Consider the following 21,177-nt stretch of genomic DNA (forward strand, 5'->3'; position numbering starts at 1 on the left):
ACTTCTTGATTCTGTGCTTCTCCACGAGGAGAATTAGATGGGAAATAACTCGCTGCTCAACTAACGTCTTGTCTACTTTGTTTCCCTTGTAGTCTGTTCAGAAGAAACCTGATCCCCTGCCAGCACAGGACCCCTGTACCACCATTTACGTCGCTGCCACAGAGCCTGTCCCAGAGCCCATCCAGGTGAGGCGTTGCTCTGTAAAGAGGGGATAGGTGGAGGCAGGAAAAGGGTGGAACCTGTGTAGAGCTGAAATGGAGAATGCAGGTCCTAGCAAGCAGGTAGCAAAGATCATCTGCAGCCTCGACTGCAGGGCTTCTGGGAAAACCCTCATGGCTTCTCACGTGCAGTTCCTGCTCGCTTTCTCTTCACCAGTGTTTCTCTGAGAGCTGTCTAAGGACCATATCAGAATCAGCTGGCATATTTCTTAAAAATAAAGATTCTGAGAACTTCTCTCTAGGATCTGTTCAATCAGAATGTCTCTAGCAGGTCACCAGGCATCTGCACATTAAAAAAAACATCTTCCAAGTGATCCTGATGCATGCTTAAGTTCAGGAATTGCATCTTGAGTCCAGGAGTTCTCAAGTCCAGCTGCACATAGCCAGGGGAGCTTTGTAAAAATGCCCATGCCTAGTTTCCATTCAGCCCCATTTATCAGAATATTTAGGAGTAGAGCTCTGCAAACGTGTAAAGAATATGACGCCTAGCCCACCAGTTTTATTCAGTTGCAATATCAGAATGGAGTAAGTTTACTTGACAAAAATCTTCCTTTTACTATATGAACAGGAGTAAATTCTGGGCTGAAGTCTTGGCTCCAATTGGGCTTTATTAAATAAAGCATTTTAGGAGATAATGGAGGATCAAAAGACCACAGAAATATCTACTTTTACCTATTTTCCTCAAGCCTACTGTACACATACCCAGCAATGCTTGGAATGCCTTGTCTCCATTTTGAGGTTTAGTTACAGAACACTCCTATCCAAAGGGAAGGAAAAACATAAATCTGACTTTAAAAGCTTTAAAAAAATCACATAGATTTTTAATGATGTTTTCTTGGGGAAGAAACACCGCACTTGGTATATATTCACATTTTACAGCAAAACCACCTGAATTCCCCACTCCTGTCTCTTTGTGTCTCTGACTCTTGAATCTCCTCTCCTATGAGAATTCTTTGCTCACAGTCTTCATCTCCTCCCCATCTCTCTCCCACCAGAACCACTTCTTCCTTCTCCCTTTAGGTCTCACCGATCTTCCCTTTTTTAAAACTTGGTACTTTAGAACTCTCTTGGCTGCTCTAAAGTGAGTGCCAGTCCTCAGATGACTGGGTAACTTCTCCTAGTCTCCCTGCTGGCTTGCATATGCTTGAAGGAAACTGTAGCCGACCTGCGGGCAGGCAGACAACCTGGGGACCTGAGTGCTGCCTCTAACTCTATGGTTCCCCAGAGGTCTTGTGGTTAGTACTTTGCCTTCCAATGCAGGGGATGTGGACTCAATCGATCCCTGATTGGGGAGCTAAGATCCCACATGCCTCAGGGCCCAAAAACCAAAACATAGATCGGAAGCAATGTATTAACAAACTCAACAGAGACTTTAAAAATGATTCATGTCAAAACGATCTTGACAAACCCAGCTGTGACAGACGCTGAGCAAGTTGCAATGCTACCTGACTCTCGAGAACCTTTCCTTTTCCTGAGCATCACACTTTCCATTTACAGCCTGTAAACCTAGTGCTGGACCCTCCACTCACAGACCTCTTCTGTTTTCCCCCAGGAATCAGGCTCCTTCACAGTCTATGCCAGTGTGACGCTTCCAGAGAGCTGACATCACAGACTCAGTGAAAGGACTTTCTGAAGGAATATAGAAGAGGCAAAATAAACACTGAACTTGGTCCCAGATCCCAAGTATTCTGTGACATCTGCACATGTGCCTTCTTCTCGGCCCGGCTCCCCGGTGACGCTTCTTCCACATCTACCTGTGACATGGATACGGAAGTGAGGCTTCCCAAGTGCTTAGACTGCTCTGCGAGTGGCACAGGCTCAGAGCAGAGAGCTGGTTGATCTAACTTTACATCTCTGGGGTGTGGCAGATGAAATGGATAATGCTGGTCCAGTCAGCCTGGACCTTCAGGTGTCTTGCCTTTTGCCGCAGCTTGATGACAGCTAAAGGCAGAAAGCCAGCACAGGACATCTATCTCAGACAGCTGACCACCAGCCACAGAGTCTGGAACCGCTTACACCTTGGCTGACTGTACTCAGCCTGGGAGCTGCTTGTGATCACCAAGTAGACTTCATCAAGGCTGTGTGCCTCAGTTTCTCTCTCTGAATAGACAGTGAAGGGTGAATTCCTCATTGTATGTAAAACACTCTGACATTATTCTATCAAAGAAGCTATTAAAGTATTTTATTTGTAAAACCTGAAAGCTAAAGAGTCAGTAAACTAAAAACATGATTTTGAGGTCTCTGAACGTTGAATAACAGAATGAAAAAAATCTGAGATTCTTAAGAGTACTGTTCCGTGGAAATGGCAGTTGGATTTAAAGAAAATCGGCCAGTGTTTGGTGATGCTGTTACAAAGGAACTTGATTTTCACTTCCCAAAATGATTTTTAAGTCCTACTTCTCTATTTACTCCATTGAGCAACAAACCTGGAGCCTTAACTAAGACTGCAAACTGACTCTGAGACCATTTTACATCCATGGCCTCATGTCTTCAGGGTCTCTATCAAACAAGTCTTAATCTTTGCATACCTCTCCTCGCCACTAAACACATCCTGAAGTAGAAAATTAACATGTTTTGGCCTAAGAGTTTCAACTAATTGAATACTGAATAGTTTAAACTATAGGCTGCAGACAGCAAGAGCCTCTTCCAGTGAAGTCCTATTTCCCTTCTATTCTCTGGTTTCAGACAGGCCTTCTTGAATTTAAGCACTTCTTCTTTCTGATAGGGTCTTGTATGACTTCAGCGAACACTTTAAGAAACTGTCCACAGTCTTCGAACCACATGACAAGGGTCACCAACTTTCCGGCCCAAAACTCTGAGGTCCTCATAACCTTATACTTTACCCTCTCTAGTCAATCAATTCACGTTTCAGTGCATCTCATTTCTTAGAACCAATTCCAGTAGTATTCCAATTTGTGATGAACAGGAACTGACACTGAATTTTTTATATAGAAAAGGAATCTACTGAAAAGATGCTGGTTAGTTCATAACTACTGGGAGGTTCTGTAAAATGATGGTCTGAAAATGAGCAAGAAGAGGGGAGACTTTGGCTGTGGCTAGGAGTACAGCCCAAATAACAAAACCAGCCCAGAGATGACAATGCTGGCTGTACTCCTATTGTCCTCCCAGCACTAGACCCAGACTCCACCACTCCCTCCCGGCCTCAGCTAGACTTGGAAACTCCAAATTGCTGTTGTACTGTCTATACCAAAGTGACTTCTCCAGGGTCCATCCTTCATCTTTTCTTCTCTAGTTTCTAAATCAGAAGCTAAGATCAAGTGACCAATCCCAGGTCATATGTCCATGTTCTACTTCCAAGGGAGGTTGGGAATTGAACCTCTGGTATTTTCCACTTTCATCGTGGTGGTTGGGTCTTCCACAAACACAATGAATGGGATTCAATGCTGGGCAGGCGCACGCACACACACACACACACACACACACACACACACACACTTACCACTATACCACCTGTGTATAGTCTTAAGCTCATTAGCTGCCTATACTCAAAAACTGAGGAACTGCTAATCAGGATTTGCAAACCCCAGGACGATGAGCAATCACTCATTTACTATAACTCAGACTTTTTAGCAGTCAGTTCCCAGCAGTTGGGTTTTTCCTGTGGCTGAATTCCACCTGATGGACGGGCAGAAACAAATGGGGGAAAGAAGAGGCTATCCCTTCAAAATTCCCTTACCAAGGCTTGTGAACTCACTGGGAGAATGGCTACATCTTGGAATCTTTTTGGCTATCCTTAAAATAACATTCAGTGTATGTCCTACATCATCAGGTCCAGATTCAAGTTGAAAATCAGAGAACCCCTCAGATTATTCCTTTACTGCTCCCCAGATTTCCCCTAAGGCATTTTGGGTAAGCTGGAGCTTTCTTTTTCCTCAGTCTTTAAAAAAAATAAAAAATTAAACTGATACTTTAGAATCTGGTTTCCCCATGTTTCTCCAATGTTTTCTTTTGACTGAGCATATCTGAATTCTGGAGAACTCAGGAGGAACAGACCCATTCTCAGTTTTAAGGGGCTGGGATTCTGAAATAAACTGGGCGTAACCTTAAGCTTCCTTAGGACACTTACTGTAGTCACACAACCAGGATCTGATTGATAAAGAGTCCATATGCTGACTGCGAAACCACTGACTACAGTAAGTTACTTCTCTTCCTCAAGATTCTGTTTCTACCTCCTGGAAAGAGTAAAATACAGACAGTCCACCCAAGAAAAGGTACTTTCGTCTTTGTTACCCAGAGAATATGTAACATAGCAATGTGGCAAAACAGGTTCCATGACCTTGTGTCTCTATCGCTATACTTGTAAAGCCCTGAAGGTGGCTGATTTGATTTGATGAACTGCGAGGTTGTCCTTTTCCTAGGGGCAAAGTCAGCAGTCACACTCCACACAGAGAATAAACAATTTTTAAAGGATTAATTTGTCACTGCCAAAGTTATTGCCTTCCCTGAATTTCTTCAACTTCCCCTTGTGGAGCAAATCTAGATTGGGTTTCTCAACTGCAGCACTATTGACATTTTGGTTCAGATAACTGCTTGATATAGGGGTCTGTTCTGTACATCGTATGATAATTAGCAGCATCCCTGGCCTCTGCCCATTAGATGCCAGTAGGACATCCCCTGTCCCTGGTCATGACAATCAAAGATGCTTCCTGACATTACCAGATATTTTTGCAGGGAAAAATCTTCCTACTGACTGAGAACCCCCAAATTGAGAACAACTGATCTAGAAACATACTGGCCATCTAGTCATCTTTGCTTAGACTAAATACACATGAATATACCAAGAAGTGGATCTATCAAAAATCATATTTTCTATATACATTAAAGATTAACTACAAGGGGAAAAGAACAGTAGGAAAGGCAAATGAAGGATAGTCAACGGGAATTTGCTGTATGGCTCGGGAAACTCAAACAGGGGCACATCCTAGAGGGGTAGAATGGGGAGGGAGATGGGAGGGAGCTTCAAAAGGGAGGGGATATATGTGTACCTATGGCTGATTCATGTTGAGGTTTGACAGAAAACAGCAAAACTCTGTAAAGCAATTATCCTTCAATAAGAAAATAAATTTTAAAAAAAAATCATATTTTGAAAGTGGCCACCTGGTCACTTAAGAATGACCCATATCTGCCGATATTATGATGGTTATCTACATTGAGCTCCTTGCCCAAACCCTACCTCAAATCTGAATGATGTCTGGGTGAAGATCTGTAGAAGCACCAACTTACAGGCTATGATTATAACCAGAAAGGATTTTGTGAAGAGTTCCACAGAGCAGCCACTAGAGGGAGATATAGCCATTCAATCCACCTTACAGCTGCATCCCCAACACCACTTTACCAGTATTTGAAGGATGCGATCATGGACTGGCTCAAATTGTGGCTGAATTCTCACCAGTTCACAACATTTACATGCTGGAGGGAGAGTTGATCCGTTCCCTTAGAGATAATGAGATACAATGTGGGTTTGTGACAGACTTTAATCAAAGTTGACTGCCAAAAGTTTATCTCACAGAACTCCTAATTCTCCTCAGTGCCGGACTCATTCAGCAAATAGTTTCTGGGCTTCCCTGGTGGCTCAGTGGCAAAGAATCTACCTGCCTGCCAATTCTGGAGACACGGGTTCGATCCCTGGTCTGGGAAGATCCCACAACTTCTGAGCCTGTGTTCTAGAGCCTGGGAGCCACAGCTACTAAGTCAAGTGCTGCAACTGCTGAAGCCTGCATCCTCTGGAACCGGTGCTCCTGCAACAAGAGAAGCCTCCACAACGAGAAGCCCATGCGCTACAATAGAGAGTTGCCCCTGCTCACCACAGCTAGAGAAAAAGCCTGCACAGCAACAAAGACCCAGCACAGCCAAAAATAAAGTAATTTTTTAAAAACACACACAAAATTAAGCTTCTACTAAGTGTTAGGGATTGTCATCCACTGCATGTGTGCTCAGCCACTCCGACTCTTTGCAATGTTATGGACTGTAGCCCACCAAGTTCCTCTGACCACAAGATTTTCCAGGCAAGAATACTAGAGGGAATTGTCATTTCCTTCTCCAGAGGGTCTTCCTGACCCAGGGATCGAACCCGCATCTCCTGTATTGCATGTGTGTTCTTTACCTATGAGCCACTGGAGAAGCCTCTGTGGTACATATATACAGTGGAATATTACTCAGCCGTAAAAAAGAATGAAATAATGCCATTTGTTGCAATGTGGACCTAAAGGTTTTCATACTAAGTAAGTCAGACAGAGAAAGACAAATGTCATTTTAAAAAGATACAAATAATTTATTTACAAAATAGAAATAGACTTACAAATATTGAAAACAAACAATGGTTACCAAAAGGGAAACATTGTGAGGAGGAGGGATAAATTGGAAGCTTGGTATGACCACTACCTATAAGATCGATAATCAACAAGGACCTACTGTATAGCACAGGGAACTCTACTCAATATTCTGTGATAACCTATGTGAGAAAATAATCTAAAAGAGAATAAATATATGCATAGCTGAGTCACTTTGCCATACACCTGAAACCAACAATCCAAACCAACTATACTCCAATAAAATTAAAACAAATGAATAAAATACTGCCATAGGTAGGCAACCACCTGATCTCCTGGGACCACTTGAAAGTAAAAGGAAGTGCTATTAATAATTATACTGTGGCAATGGCTAGGCAAATTAGAGTCTGTAGTCACCCTGATGACAGAGAGGGTAAGGGATGTACAGTGAGCACAGAGGAGAGGCCCAAATCTCAGACTTCAGCAGCGAGGAGAGTAAGCTTATTTTACTTTAGAAGTTTTAACTAACAATGAAGATTAAAGGTCTCCTTCTCCTAAAATTCTATTGTCTTAAATCTCCATTTCTTCAGTTATCTGTTGCATGACACAAGCCCCTGGCATGCCCTTCTCACTGTTCTGACTGGTCTCCTGAACACAGTCAGGTTTCTCAATGCTCTTAAAATTTGCAGCTCAAAATTGAACTCTGCTTCAGACATAAATATACCAATGTAGACTAAGAACTGTTCTCCTCCATGATAGGAGCAATATACAATCTTTTGGTTTTTAAGTCAGATTCAAGTCTACAGAAATGGATGAATATAATTAAGCATATTCCTCAGTTTATGGTGGATAATCATCAATGGTCCATGTATCACATCTCTTGTATCTTGTTTTAATTTTTTTGTTATTTTCCCCCTTCTACCACAACCCTGTTCTCTTTCCCACCTTCATGTCCCTGAATGAGTTCAGTTCAGTCGCTCAGTCGTGTCCGACTCTTTGCGACCGCATGAATCGCAGCACGCCAGGCCTCCCTGTCCATCACCAACTCCCGGAGTTTACTCAGACTCATGCCCATCGAGTTGGTGATGCCATCCAGCCATCTCATCCTCTGTCGTCCTCTTCTCCTTCTACCCCCAATCCCTCCCAGCATCAGGGTCTTTTCCTATGAGTCAGCTCTTCGCATGAGATGGCCAAAGTACTGGAGTTTCAGGTTCAACATCAGTCCTTCCAATGAACACCCAGCCTGATCTCCATTAGGATGGACTGGCTGGATCTCCTTGCGGTCCAAGGGACTCTCAAGAGTCTTCTCCAACACCATAGTTCAAAAGCATCAATTCTTCGGCGCTCAGCTTTCTTCACAGTCCAACTCTCACATCCATACATGACCACTGGAAAAACCATAGCCTTGACTAGATGGACCTTTGTTGGCAAAGTAATGTCTCTGCTTTTTAATAGGCTGTCTAGGTTGGTCATAACTTTCCTTTCAAGGAGTAAGTGTCTTTTAATTTCATGGCTGCAATCACCATCCACAGTGATTATGGAGCCCCCAAAAATAAAGTCTGACACCGTTTCCACTGTCTCCCCATCTATTTCCCATGAAGTGATGGGACCAGATGCCATGATCTTAGTTTTCTGAATGTTGAGCTTTAAGCCAACTTTTTCACTCTCCTCTTTCACTTTCATCAAGAGGCTTTTTAGTTCCTCTTCACTTTCTGCCATAAGGGTGGTGTCATATGCATATCTGAGGTTATTGATATTTCTCCTGGCAATCTTGATTCCAGCTTGTGCGTTTCTTATGATGTACTCTGCATAGAAGTTAAACAAGCAGGGTGACAATATATAGCTTTGATGTACTCCTTTTCCTATTGGGAACCAGTCTGTTGGTCCATGTCCAGTTCTAACTGTTGCTTCCTGACCTGCATATAGGTTTCTCGAGAGGCAGGTCAGGTGGTCTGGTATTCCCATCTCTTTCAGAATTTTCCAGTTTATTGTGATCCATACAGTCAAAGGCTTTGACATAGTTAATAAAGCAGAAATAGATTTACTTCTGGAAATCTCTTGCTTTTTTGATGATCCAATGGATGTTGACAATTTGATCTCTGGTTCCTCTGCCTTTTCTAAAACCAGTTTGAACATCTGGAATTTCTTGGTTCACGTATTGCTGAAGACTTTGAGAATTTTGAGCATTACTTTACTAGCGTGTGAGATGAGTGCAACTGTGCAGTAGTTTAAACATTCTTCGGCATTGCCTTTCTTTGGAATTGTAATGAAAATTGACATTTTCCAGTCCTGTGGCCACTGCTGAGTTTTCCAAATTTGCTGGCATATAGAGTGCAGCACCTTCACAGCATCATCTTTCAGGATTTGAAAGAGCTCAACTGGAATTCCATCACCTCCACTAGCTTTGTTTGTAGCGATGCTTTCTAAGGCCCACTTGACTTCACATTCCAAGATGTCTGACTCCAGGTGAGCGATTATCTGGGTCACACCAGATAATCACACCATCGTGATTATCTGGGTCATGAAGATGTTTTTTGTAAAGTTCTTCTGTGTATTCTTGCCCCCTCTTCTTAATGTCTTCTGCTTCTGTTAGATCCCTACCATTTCTGTCCTTTATTGAGCCCATCTTTGCATGAAATGTTCCCTTGGTATCTCTAATATTCTGGAAGAGATCTCTAGTCTTTCCCATTCTGTTGTTTTCCTCTATTTCTTTGCATTGACTGCTGAGGAAGGCTTTCTTATCTCTCCTTGCTATTCTTTGGAACTCTGCATTCAAATGGGAATATCTTTCCTTTTCTTCTTTGCTTTTCGCTTCTCTTCTTTTCACAGCTATTTGTAAGGCCTCCTCAGACAACCATTTTGCCATTTTGCATTTCTTTTCCATGGGGATGGGCTTGATCCCTGTCTCCTGTACGGCGTCATGAACCTCCGTCCATAGTTCATCAGGCTCTCTGTCTATCAGATCTAGTCCCTTAAATCTATTTCTCACTTCCACTGTATAGTCATAAAGGATTTGATTTAGGTCATACCTGAATGGTCTGGTTGTTTTCCCTACTTTCTTCAATGTAAGTCTGAATTTGGCAATAAGGAGTTCATGATCTGAGCCACAGTCAGTCCCAGTCTTGTTTTTACTGACTGTATAGAGCTTCTCCATCTTTGGCTGGAAAGAACATAATAAATCTGATTTTGGTGTTGACCATCTGGTGATGTCCATGTGTAGAGTCTTCTCTTGTGTTGTTGGAAGAGGGTGTTTGCTATGACCAGTGCGTTCTCTTAGCAGAACTCTATTAGCCTTTGCCCTGCTTTATTCTGTACTCCAAGGCCAAATTTGCCTGTTACTCCAGGTGTTTCTTGACTTCCTACTTTTGCATTCCAGTCACCTATAATGAAAAGGACATCTTTTTTGGGTGTTAGTTCTAAAAGGCCTTGTAGGTCTTCATAGAACTGTTCTACTTCAGCTTCTTCAGCATTACTGGTTGGGGCATAGGCTTGGACTACTGTGATATTGAATGATTTACCTTGGAAACAAACAGAGATCATTCTATCATTTTTGAGATTGCATCCAAGTACTGCACTTCAGACTCTTTTGTTGACCATGATGGCTACTCCACTTTTTTTAAGGGATTCCTGCCCACAATAGTAAATATAATGGTCATCTGAATTAAATTCACCCATTCCTGAATAGAAATCTATGTAATGTCCCTGAATAGAATCTATCTAATGTGGGCCCTTTTAGACCATTATCTATATATTTATTTATGTGTGTTTGCAAGTGTATGTGGATATCTAGAATGGTTTTCGAGTTACATATATACAGACATCACATTCTGTTTTTCAGTTTCATTTTCATTTTGTCGCTTAATGTTATGATTTTTAGATCTTTCCAGGTTGAAATAGGATGATGTAGTTCAATCTTTTTGAATAATGTCTAGTATTACATCCTCCAGACATGCTACATTTCATCTATTTCCCTTTTGATAGACGTTGAAGTTTTTCTAACTCTCTGTTATTACAAATAATGCCATGATGAACAACCTTATTCCCATCCTTTTATATCTCTTTTGCCACCCATGTAAGTGATTCTCTGGGTAGTCCAGGGGGTGCAACTTCTGGGTAATAAATTATGTAAATACTCACCTCTCTAGATATGTACAATTATTCTACAAAAATTATAATCCCACTGAGTGTACACAAAGTTTCTCCTACCCCACTTCCTCAACAGCACTTGATAGTATCTGGATTTTGTTTTGCTTTTGGCCAGTCAAGTATGTAATATAACATAGTTGTTTTAACTTTGACTCCTCTGATCCCTATTAAAGGATTCTGCTTATCTCCATATGTTTGCTTGCTGTTTCTAGTTTCCACTTCAATGAATTTCATATGCATATTATTGACTCATTTTCCCATGAGATATTCTGTTCTTGATAATATTCAGGTTATTCCTATTTATTTGGGATTTTCAGTCTCAGCTGGTTACATTCATGCACCTCTCTTTATACACTGTGCATAGTGTTTTTCAAAAAGTGTAAAACAATTTTGATGTAGTTATACATTTTCACTTTTTGATTAGAATACAGTTGATTTACAATGTTGTGTTATTTCAGATGTATAACAAAGTGAAGCAGTTAAACATACACATATATCCACTCTTTTTTAGATTCCTTCCCCATATAGGCCATTGCAGAGTTGTTGTTTTTTTTTTCTTTTTTAATTTATTTATAGTAGTTGGAGGCTAATTACTTTACAATATTGTAGTGGTTTTTGACATACATTCACATGAATCTGCCAAGGGTATACCTGTGTTCCCCATCCTTAAGCCCCCTCCCACCTCCCTCCCCACCCCATCCCTCTGGGCCATCTCAGTGCACCAGCCCTGAGCAACCTGTCTCATGCATTGAACCTGAACTGGCGATCTGTTTCACATATGATAATATACATGTTTCAATGCTATTCTGTCAGATCATCCCACCCTTGCCTTCTCCTACAGAGTCCAAAAGACTGTTCTATATATCTGTGTCACTTTTGCTGTCTCGCATATAGAATTATTGTTACCATCTTTCTAAATTCCGTATATTTGTGTTAGTATACAGTATTGGTGTTTTTCTTTCTGGCTTGCTTCACTCTGTATAATAGGCTCCAGTTTCATCCACCTCATTAGAACTGATTCAAATGTATTCTTTTTAATGGCTGGGTGATATTCCATTGTGTATATGTACCACACCTCTCTTATCCATTCGTCTGCTGATGAACATCTAGGTTGCTTCCTTGTCCTGGCTATTATAAACACTGCTGCGATGAACATTGGGGTACACGTGCCTCTTTCAATTCTGGTTTCCTCGGTGTGTATGCCCAGGAGTGGGATTGCTGGGTCATATGGCAGTTCTATTTCCAGTTTTTAAAGGATCTCCACACTCTTCTCCATAGTGGTTGTACAAGTTTGCATTCCCACCAGAGTGTAAGAGGGTTCCCTTTTCTCCACGCCCTCTCCAGCATTTATTGTTTGTAGACTTTTGGATGGCAGCCATTCTGATCGGCGTGAGATAGTACCGTCATTGTGGTTTTGATTTGCATTTTCCTAATAAATGAGTGATGTTGAGCATCTTTCCATGTATTTGTTAGCCATCTATATGTCTTCTTTGGAGAAATGTCTGTTTAGTTCTTTGGCCCATTTTTTTTATTGGGTCGTTTATTTCTCTGGAATTGAGCTGCAGGTGTTGCTTGTATATTTTTGAGATTAATCCTTTGACTGTTGCTTCATTTGCTATTATTTTCTCCCAATCTGAGGGCTGTCTTTTCACCTTTCTTATAGTTTCCTTTGTTGTGCAAAAGCTTTTAAGTTTCGTTAGGTCCCATTTGTTTATTTTTGCTTTTATTTCCAATATTCTGGGAGGTGGGTCATAGAGGATCTTGCTGTGATTTATGTCGGAGAGTGTTTTGCCTATGTTCTCCTCTAGGAGTTTTATAGTTTCTGGTCTTCATTTAGATCTTTAATCCATTTTGAGTTTATTTTTGTGTACGGTGTTAGAAAGTGTTCTAGTTTCATTCTTTTACAAGTGGTTGACCAGTTTTCCCAGCACCACTTGTTAAAGAGGTTGTCTTTTTTCCACTGTATATTCTTGCCTCCTTTGTCAAAGATAAAGTGTCCATAGGTACATGGATTTATCTCTGGGCTTTCTATTTTGTTCCATTGATCTATATTTCTTTCTTTGTGCCAGTACCATACTGTCTTGATGACTGTGGCTTTGTAGTAGAGCCTGAAGTCAGGCAGGTCAATTCCTCCAGTTCCATTCTTCTTTCTCAAGATTGCTTTGTCTTCTCTATTCGAAGTTTTTTGTAATTCCATACAAATTGTGAAATTATTTGTTCTAATTCTCTGAAGAATACCATTGGTAGCTTGATGGGGGGGGGGGGGGTGCATTGAATCTATAGATTGCTTTGGGTAGTATACTCATTTTCACAATATTGATTCTTTCAACCCATGAACACAGTATATTTCTCCATCTATTTGTGTCCTCTTTGATTTCTCTCATCAGTGTTTTATAATTTTCTATATATAGGTCTTTTGTTTCTTTAGGTAGATATATTCCTAAGTATTTTATTCTTTACGTTGTGATGATGAATGGTATTGTTTCCTTAATTTCTCTTTCTGTTTTCTCATTGTTAGTGTATAGGAATGCAAGGGATTTCTGTGTGTTAATTTTATACCCTGCAACTTTACTACATTCCTTGATTAGCTCTAGTAATTTTCTGGTGGAGTCTTTAGGGTTTTCTATGTAGAGGATCATGTCATCTGCAAACAGTGAGAGTTTTACTTTTTCTTTTCCTATCTGGATTCCTTTTATTTCTTTTTCTGCTCTGATTGCTGTGGCCAAAACTTCCAAAACTATGTTGAATAGTAGTGGTGAGAGTGGGCACCCTTGTCTTGTTCCTGACTTTAGGGAGAATGCTTTTAATTTTTCACCATTGAGGATAATGTTTGCTGTGGGTTTGTCATATATAGCTTTTATTATGTTGAGGTATGTTCCTTCTATGCCTGCTTTCTGGAGAGTTTTTATCATAAATGGATGCTGAATTTTGTCAAAGGCTTTTTCTGCATCTATTGAAATAATCATATGGTTTTTATCTTTCACTTTGTTAATGTGGTGTATTACATTGATTGATTTGCAGATACTAAAGGATCCTTGCATTCCTGGGATAAAGCCCACTTGATCATGACGTATAATCTTTTTAATATGTTGTTGAATTCTGTTTGCTAGAATTTTGTTAAGGATTTTTGCATCTATGTTCACCAGTGATATTGGCCTGTAGTTTTCTTTTTTTGTGGCATCTTTGTCTGGTTTTGGAATTAGGGTGATGGTGGCCTCATAGAATGAGTTTGGAAGTTTACCTTCTTCTGAAATTTTCTGGAAGAGTTTGAGTAAGATAGGTATTAGCTCTTCTCTAAATTTTTGGTAGAATTCAGCTGTGAAGTCATCTGGTCCTGGGCTTTTGTTTGCTGGAAGATTTCTGATTACAGTTTCGATTTCCATGCTTGTGATGGGTCTGTTAAGATCTTCTATTTCTTCCTGGTTCCGTTTTGGAAAGTTATACTTTTCTCAGAATTTGTCCATTTCTTCCAAGTTGTCCATTTTATTTGCATATAGCTGCTGGTAGTAGTCTCATGATCCTTTGAATTTCTGTGTTTTCTATTGATATCTCTCCATTTTCATTTCCAATTTTGTTGATTTGATTCTTCTCTGTTTCTTGATGAGTCTGGCTAACAGTTTGGCAATTTTATTTATCTTTTCAAATAAGCACCTTTTAGCTGTGTTGATTTTTTGCTATGGTCTCTTTTGTTTCTTTTGTATTTATTTCTGCCCTAATTTTTAATATTTCTTTCCTTCTACTAACCCTGGGGTTCTTCATTTCTTCCTTCTCTAGCTGCTTTAGGTGTAGAGTTAGGTTATTTATTTGACTTTTTTCTTGTTTCTTGAGGTAAGCCTGTAATGCTATGAAGCTTCCCCTTAGTACTGCTTTTACGGTGTCCCATAGGTTTTGGGTTGTTGTGTTTTCATCTTCATTCGTTTCTATGCACATTTTGATTCTTTTTTGATTTCTTCTATGGTTTGTTGGTTATTCAGAAGCGTGTTGTTCAGTCTCCATATGTTTGAAATTTTAACAGTTTTTTTTTTCCCCTGTAATTGAGATCTAATCTTACTGCATTGTGGTCAGAAAAGATGACTGGAATGATTTCAATTTTTTTTGAATTTACCAAGGCTAGATTTATGGCCCAGGATGTGATTTATTCTGGAGAAAAAGGTGAAATTGATTGTTTTGGAGTGAAATGTCCTATAGATATCAATTAGGTCTAGCTGGTCCATTGTGTCATTTAAAATTTGTGTTTCCTTATTAATTTTCTGTTTAGTTGATCTATCCATAGGTGTGAGTGGGGTATTAAAGTCTCCCACTATTATTGTGTTATTGTTAATTTCCCCTTTCATACTTGTTAGCATTTGCCTTACATATTGCAGTGCTCCTATTTTGGGTGCATATATATCTATGATTATTATATCTTCTTCTTGGGTTGATCCTTTGATCATTATGTAATGTCCTTCTTTGTCTCTTTTCACAGTCTTTATTTGAAGTCTATTTTATCTGATATGAGTGTTGCGACTCCTGCTTTCTTTTGGTCTCCGTTTGCATGAAATATTTTTTTTCCAGCTCTTCACTTTCAGTCTGTATGTGTCCCTTGTTTTGAGATGGGTCTCTTGTAGACAGCATATATAGGTGTCTTGTTTTTGTATCCATTCAGCCAGTCTTTGTCTTTTGGTTGCGGCATTCAACCCATTTACATTTAAGGTAATTATTGATAAGTATGATCCCGTTGCCATTTACTTTATTGTTTTGGGTTCTAGTTTATGCACCCTTTCTGTGTTTCCTGTCTAGAGAAGATCCTTTAGCATTTGTTGAAGAGCTGGTTTGGTGGTGCTGAATTCTCTCAGCTTTTGCTTGTCTGTAAAGCTTTTGATTTCTCCTTCATATCTGAATGAGATCCTTGCTGGGTACAGTAATCTGGGTTGTAGGTTTTTTTTCTTTCATCACTTTAAGTATGTCCTGCCATTCCCTTCTGGCCTGAAGAGTTTCTATTGAAAAATCAGTTGTTATCCTTATGGGAATCCCCTTGTGTGTTATTTGTTGTTTTTCCCTTGCTGCTTTTTATATTTGTTCTTTGTGTTTGATCTTTGTTAATTTGATTAATATGTGTCTTGGGGTGTTTTTCCTTGGGTTTATCCTGTTTGGGACTCTCTGGGTTTCTTGGACTTGTGTGACTATTTTCTTCCCCATTTTAGGGAAGTTTTCAACTATTATCTTCTCGAGTATTTTCTCATGGCCTTTCTTTTTGTCTTCTTCTGGGACTCCTATGATTCGAATGTTGGGGCGTTTCACATTGTCCCAGAGGTCCCTGAGGTTGTCCTCATTTCTTTTGATTCTTTTTTCCTCCCTGCTTCATTTATTTCCACCATTCTATCTTCTACCTCACTTATCCTATCTTCTGCCTCAGTTATTCTACTGTTGGTTCCCTCCAGAGTGTTTTTTATCTCATTTATTGCATTATTCATTATTAATTGAGTCTTTTTTATTTCTTCTAGGTCTTTGTTAAACATTTCTTGCATCTTCTCAATCTTTGTCTCCAGGCTATTTATCTGTAACTCCCTTTTGTTTTCAAGATTTTGGATCATTTTTATTATCATTATTCTAAATTCTTTTTCAGGTAGATTCCCTATCTCCTCCTCTTTTGTTTGACTTGCATTTTTCATGTTCCTTTACCTGCTGAGTATTTCTCTGCCTTTTCATCTTGTTTAGATTGCTGTGTTTGGGGTGGTCTTTCTGTATTCTGGCAGTTGGCGGTTCCTCGTTATTATGGAGGTTCCTCGCTGTGGGTAGGGTTGGATGAGTGGCTTGTCAAGTTTCCTGGTTAGGGAAGCTTGTGTCGGTGTTCTGGTGGGTAGAGCTGGATTTCTTTTCTTGGAGTACAATAAAGTGTCCAGTAGTGAGTTTTGAGATATCTATGGGTTTGGTGTGGCTTTGGGCAGCCTATATATTGAGGCTCAGGGCTATGTTCCTGCATTGCTGGAGAATTTGTGTGGTATGTCTTGATCTGGAACTTATTGGCTCTTGGTGGTGGTTGGTTTCAGTGTAGGTATGAAGACTTTTGGGTGATCTCTTATCAATTAATGTTCCCTGGAGTCAGGAGTTCTCTGGTTTTCTCAGGTTTTGGGCTTAAGCCTCCTGCCTCTGGTTTTCAGTCTTATTCTTATAGCAGCCTCAAGACTTCTCCATCCATACAGCACTGATGATAAAAACATCTAGGTTAATGGTGAAAAGATTCTCCACAGTGAGGGACATCCAGAGAGGTTGATTGAGTTACATGAAGAAGAGAAGAGGGAGGTGGGAGATAGAAGTGACCAGGAGGAGAAGAGGGGGAATCAAAAGGGGAGAGAGCAATCTAGCCAGTAAACAGTTCCCTATGTGCTCTCCACAGTCTGGAACCCTCAGAGAGGTTCACGGAGTTACATAGAGAAGAGAAGAGGGAGGAAGGAGATAGAGTTGAGCAGGAGGAGAAAAGGGGGGTATCAAAAGTAGAGAGATTGATCTAGGCAGTGCTCTGTTCCCTAAGTGTTCTCCACAGCTCGGAACACACAAAGAGATTCACAGAGTTGGGTTTAGAAGAGAAGGGGGAGGGAGGAGATAGAGGTGACCTGGGGGAGAAAAAGGAGTGTCAAAAGAGGAAGAAAGTAATCAAGCCAGTAATCACACTTCTAAGTAAAAACTGGTACTGAAGATTGGATTCTTAAAAGTACAAAATTGATGACAAATACTATAAAGCAAAGATTAAAAATCTAGAGTAGAGGTTAGACTCTCAAAAATACAATATTTTTAAAAATCACAAAATTTATAAGCAATATGTATGAAGTTTGCTTTAAAAATAGGGTCTTTTTTTGGGGGGGGGCAAGGTAATGAAAGTGAAAGTGAAAATGAAGTCGTGTCTGACTCTTTGTGATCGCGTGGACTGTAGCCTACCAGGCTCCTCTGTCCATGGGATTCTCCAGGCAAGAATACTAGAGTGAGTTGCCATTTCCTTCTCCAGGGGATCTTCCTGACCCAGGGATTGAACCTGGGTCTCCCGCATTGCAGGCAGTCGCTTTAACCTCTGAGCCACCAGGGAAAATAGTAGGTTATAAAAATGAAAATTAAAGGGGTTATACAGGACTTAAAGAAAGAAAAAAAAAAAATGTTTTTAATAATAGTAAAAATATATCTAGGAATTTCTCTGGTGCTGTTGCGGGCAGTGTGGGGTGAGTTCAGTTTCAGATAGTTCCTTGTTTCTGCTTATACTTCTCAAGATCTATAGGCCCCTTCCAATGTAGTTGGGGTTAACGACAAGGATTTTAATCTGTTCACCTGTCACTTCCAAAGCGGTTCCCTCTGTTTTTGGCTTCTTCTATTTGCAGGTGTCTTCAGTGTCTAATTTCTGCCCTGACACGAGGGGGGGGCGAAGGCAGTCTCTCGTTTCGGCTCACTTGTTCAGTCGTGCTGTGGGGAGGGAGGGGCACTGCAAACACACACTGGCGTGTGTGGGGGAGTACTGGCAGTGTCTGCGCCACACTGGGCTTGCCCCCTCTCACGGCTTGTGTGCTTTCCTGGTCTACACTGCTCAGGCTCCAGGTTGCTCTGCAGGCAGCCGGCCCTGGGTTGCGTGCACTTCCCAGGTTTAAGCCATTCAAGTTCAGGTTCTCAGGTACTCCACAAAGGCGCAGACTTGGTTGGGCCTGCGTTTTGTGCCCTTCCCAGGTCCGAGCAGCTCAGGCGACCAGGTGTGTGGGGCGCTCACTCTCCTCCGGTGTGGTGCGTCTTATCACCTCCCCAGTCCCAGCTGCTCCGTTTCCAGGTGCGCCTGGCTCAGGTGTGCCATGTATCTCTTCTGGGGAGCTGACCTCTGGCTGCGACTCTCCTGGCGGATGTCAACCATCCAGAATCTCAGGAAGTCTTTGGATAGAAACCGGAAGCCTGTTCGCAGCCTGACACCTCTGGGGTCAAGTTTGCCCCTTCTGGCTCTGGCTGGCGCCCTTCTGGCCCCTGGCTCTGGCAGGGGATGGGCAGGTCCACAGCCTGTGAGCTCTTCTCTGGTATTGGCTCAGTCCTTTGTTCTGTGAGTGGCCCGGCAGCTCCTTAGGTTAGGGCTTTTCACGGGATAGTTCTCTGTCTCTGTCTCTCTCTCTCTCTCTCTCTGGCTCTCCCACAGTTTGGGTTGCTATCTCACATTAGCTCCCTCAGATTGCCCTCAGGGCATTCAGGCCCAGTCCTTACTCTAAGCAATGCCGCCTGCTCTTTGTTCAGCCCCCGCTTGCTGATGGAGGATGCTAGCATCTGGGGTACTTCTCTGCTGGGAGTTCCCTTTAGGCATGTAATCTGTGGGTTTTATTTATTTATTTTTCCTCCCGGTTATGTTGCCCTCCGAGATTGGAAACTTCCCCCAGACACCCTGGTGGGAGGGTTTCCTGGTGTTTGGAAACTTCTCCTCTACTAAGACTCCCTTCCCGGGACGGATTTCCATCCCTAACTTTTGTCTCTCTTTTTATCTTTTATATTTTGTCCTACCTCCTTTTGAAGACAATGGGCTGCTTTTCTGGTTGCCTGATGTCCTCTGCCAGCATTCAGAAGTTGTTTTGTGGAGTTTGCTCAGTGTTCAAATGCTCTTTTGATGAATTTGTGGGGGAGAAAGTGGTCTCCCCATCCTATTCCTCCGCCATCTTAGGACCGTCCCCATTACAGAGAATTGAGTAGTTTCTTGTGCTACGCAGTAGGTTCTTATTAGTTACGCATTTTATATAGAGTAGTGTGGCTATGTCAGTCACAATCTTCCAATTTATCACTCCCTTCTCCTAATCTCCTGGCAACTGTAAGTTTACTATCTACAACTATACCACTTCTGTTTTATAGATAAGTTCATTTTTCCTTTTTTTTTTTTTTTTACAATCCACATATAAGTGATACCATCTGATAGTTGTCTTTCTGTGTCTGACTTACTCCACTCAGTTTAACAATCTCTAGGCCCATCCACATTGCTGCGAATGGTATTATTTTGTTTTTTTTTATGGCTGAGTAATATTCCATTGTATATATGTACCATATATTCTTTATCTATTCTTCTGTTGATTGAGGTCAATGGAACAGGTTAGAAAGCATAGAGATAAACCCAAACATCTATAGTCACCTAACCTATGACAAAAGAGGTAAGAATATATAATGGAGAAAAGACAGTCTCTTTAATAAGTGGTGCTGGGAAAACAGGACAGCTCCAAGTAAAAGAATGAAATTAGAACACCTCCTAAATTCAAAATGGATTAAGGGCCTAAATGTAAGGCTAGATACTAAAAAACTCTTAAAGGAAAACATAGAACACTCTTCTTTAAAAAAATAATTTTCATTTATTTATTTTTATTTTTGGTTGCACTGAGGGTTGCTGTGCAGGCTTCTTTCTAGCTGCAGAGAGTGGGGGCCACACTCTAGTTGCAGTTTGCAGGCTTCTCACTGCAGTGGCTTCTCTTGTTTCAGAGCCTGGACTCTAGGGTGCACAAGCTTCAGTAGTTGTGGCACATAGGCTCAGGAGTTTCAGCTTCCAGGCTCTCAATCACAGGCCCAGCAGTTATGGTGCAAGGACTTAGTTGCTCCATGGCATGTGGGATCTTTCCAGATCAGGGAACGAACCCATGTCTCCTGCACTGGCAGGTGGATTCTTACCACTGAGCCACCAGGGAAGCCCTGGCAGAACACTCTCTGACATAAATCACAGGAAGACCTTCTTTGACCCACCTCCTATAGTAATTAAAAAAAAAAAAATGGACACAAACCGAAAAGCTTTTGTACAGCAAAAGGAACCACAGACAATATGGAAAGACAACCCTCAGAATGGGAGAAAATACTTGCAAAAGAAGTCATTGATGAGGGATTAATATCCAAAATACACAAATAGCTCATGCTGCTCAGTTTCTAAAAAACAAACAACCTGATCAAAAAAGAGTTGAAAGACCCAAAGAAACATTTCTCCAGAGAAGACATGCAAATGGCCAAATAGCACATGAAAAGATGCTCAACATTATTAATTACTAGAGAAATGAAAATTCCAAAGCTACAATGAAGTATCACCTCACACCAGTCAGAAAGTCAGAATGGCCATCACCAAAAAATCTACAAACAATAAATACGGGAGATGGTGTGGAAGAAGGGAACCCTCCTATGCTGTTGGTGGAAATGTAAATGTGCAGTCACTATGGAGAACGAGTATGCTGTTTAAAAGCTAAAAACAGAGCTACTATATGAACCTACAACATATATCCAGAGAAAACCATAATTCAAAAAGATAAATGCACCCTAGTGTTCACTGCAGCACTGTCTACAATAGTCAGGACTTGGAAGGAACCTCAATGTCCATCAACAGAAAAATGGATTAGGAAGGTGCGAAAAAATATTAGCTGGAATATTACTCAGCCATAAAAAAGAACAAAGTCTTCACTTTATTATTTTTTTTCTTTTTATATTTTGATTAAAAAATTTCCTCACTCTCAGGGCTATAAAGATATTCTTCTATTTCATCATATAATAGGTTTAGTACATCAAATTCACTTTTT

The 21,177-nt window shown here is 40.9% G+C and overlaps 1 protein-coding gene across 2 annotated transcripts in view; it reads left to right on the plus strand.

Annotated features, from left to right (window-relative positions):
• Nucleotides 1-2,419, plus strand: part of SLAMF1 (signaling lymphocytic activation molecule family member 1) — a 40,525-nt gene extending 38,106 nt beyond the window's left edge. For both annotated transcript variants that reach the window (XR_009688993.1, XM_061120368.1), the window contains 2 exons: nt 93-185; nt 1,771-2,419. Coding sequence is in view for 1 of the 2 variants with exons in the window: in XM_061120368.1 (XP_060976351.1) it covers nt 93-185; nt 1,771-1,821 (144 nt within the window). In the remaining variant the exon portion in view is untranslated. The remainder of the gene's footprint in view (nt 1-92; nt 186-1,770) is intronic.
• Nucleotides 2,420-21,177: the final 18,758 nt, after the last annotated feature.

The sequence above is a fragment of the Dama dama genome, chromosome 20 (assembly GCF_033118175.1).
Source record: "Dama dama isolate Ldn47 chromosome 20, ASM3311817v1, whole genome shotgun sequence".
In the NCBI taxonomy this organism is placed as follows: Eukaryota; Metazoa; Chordata; class Mammalia; order Artiodactyla; family Cervidae; genus Dama; species Dama dama.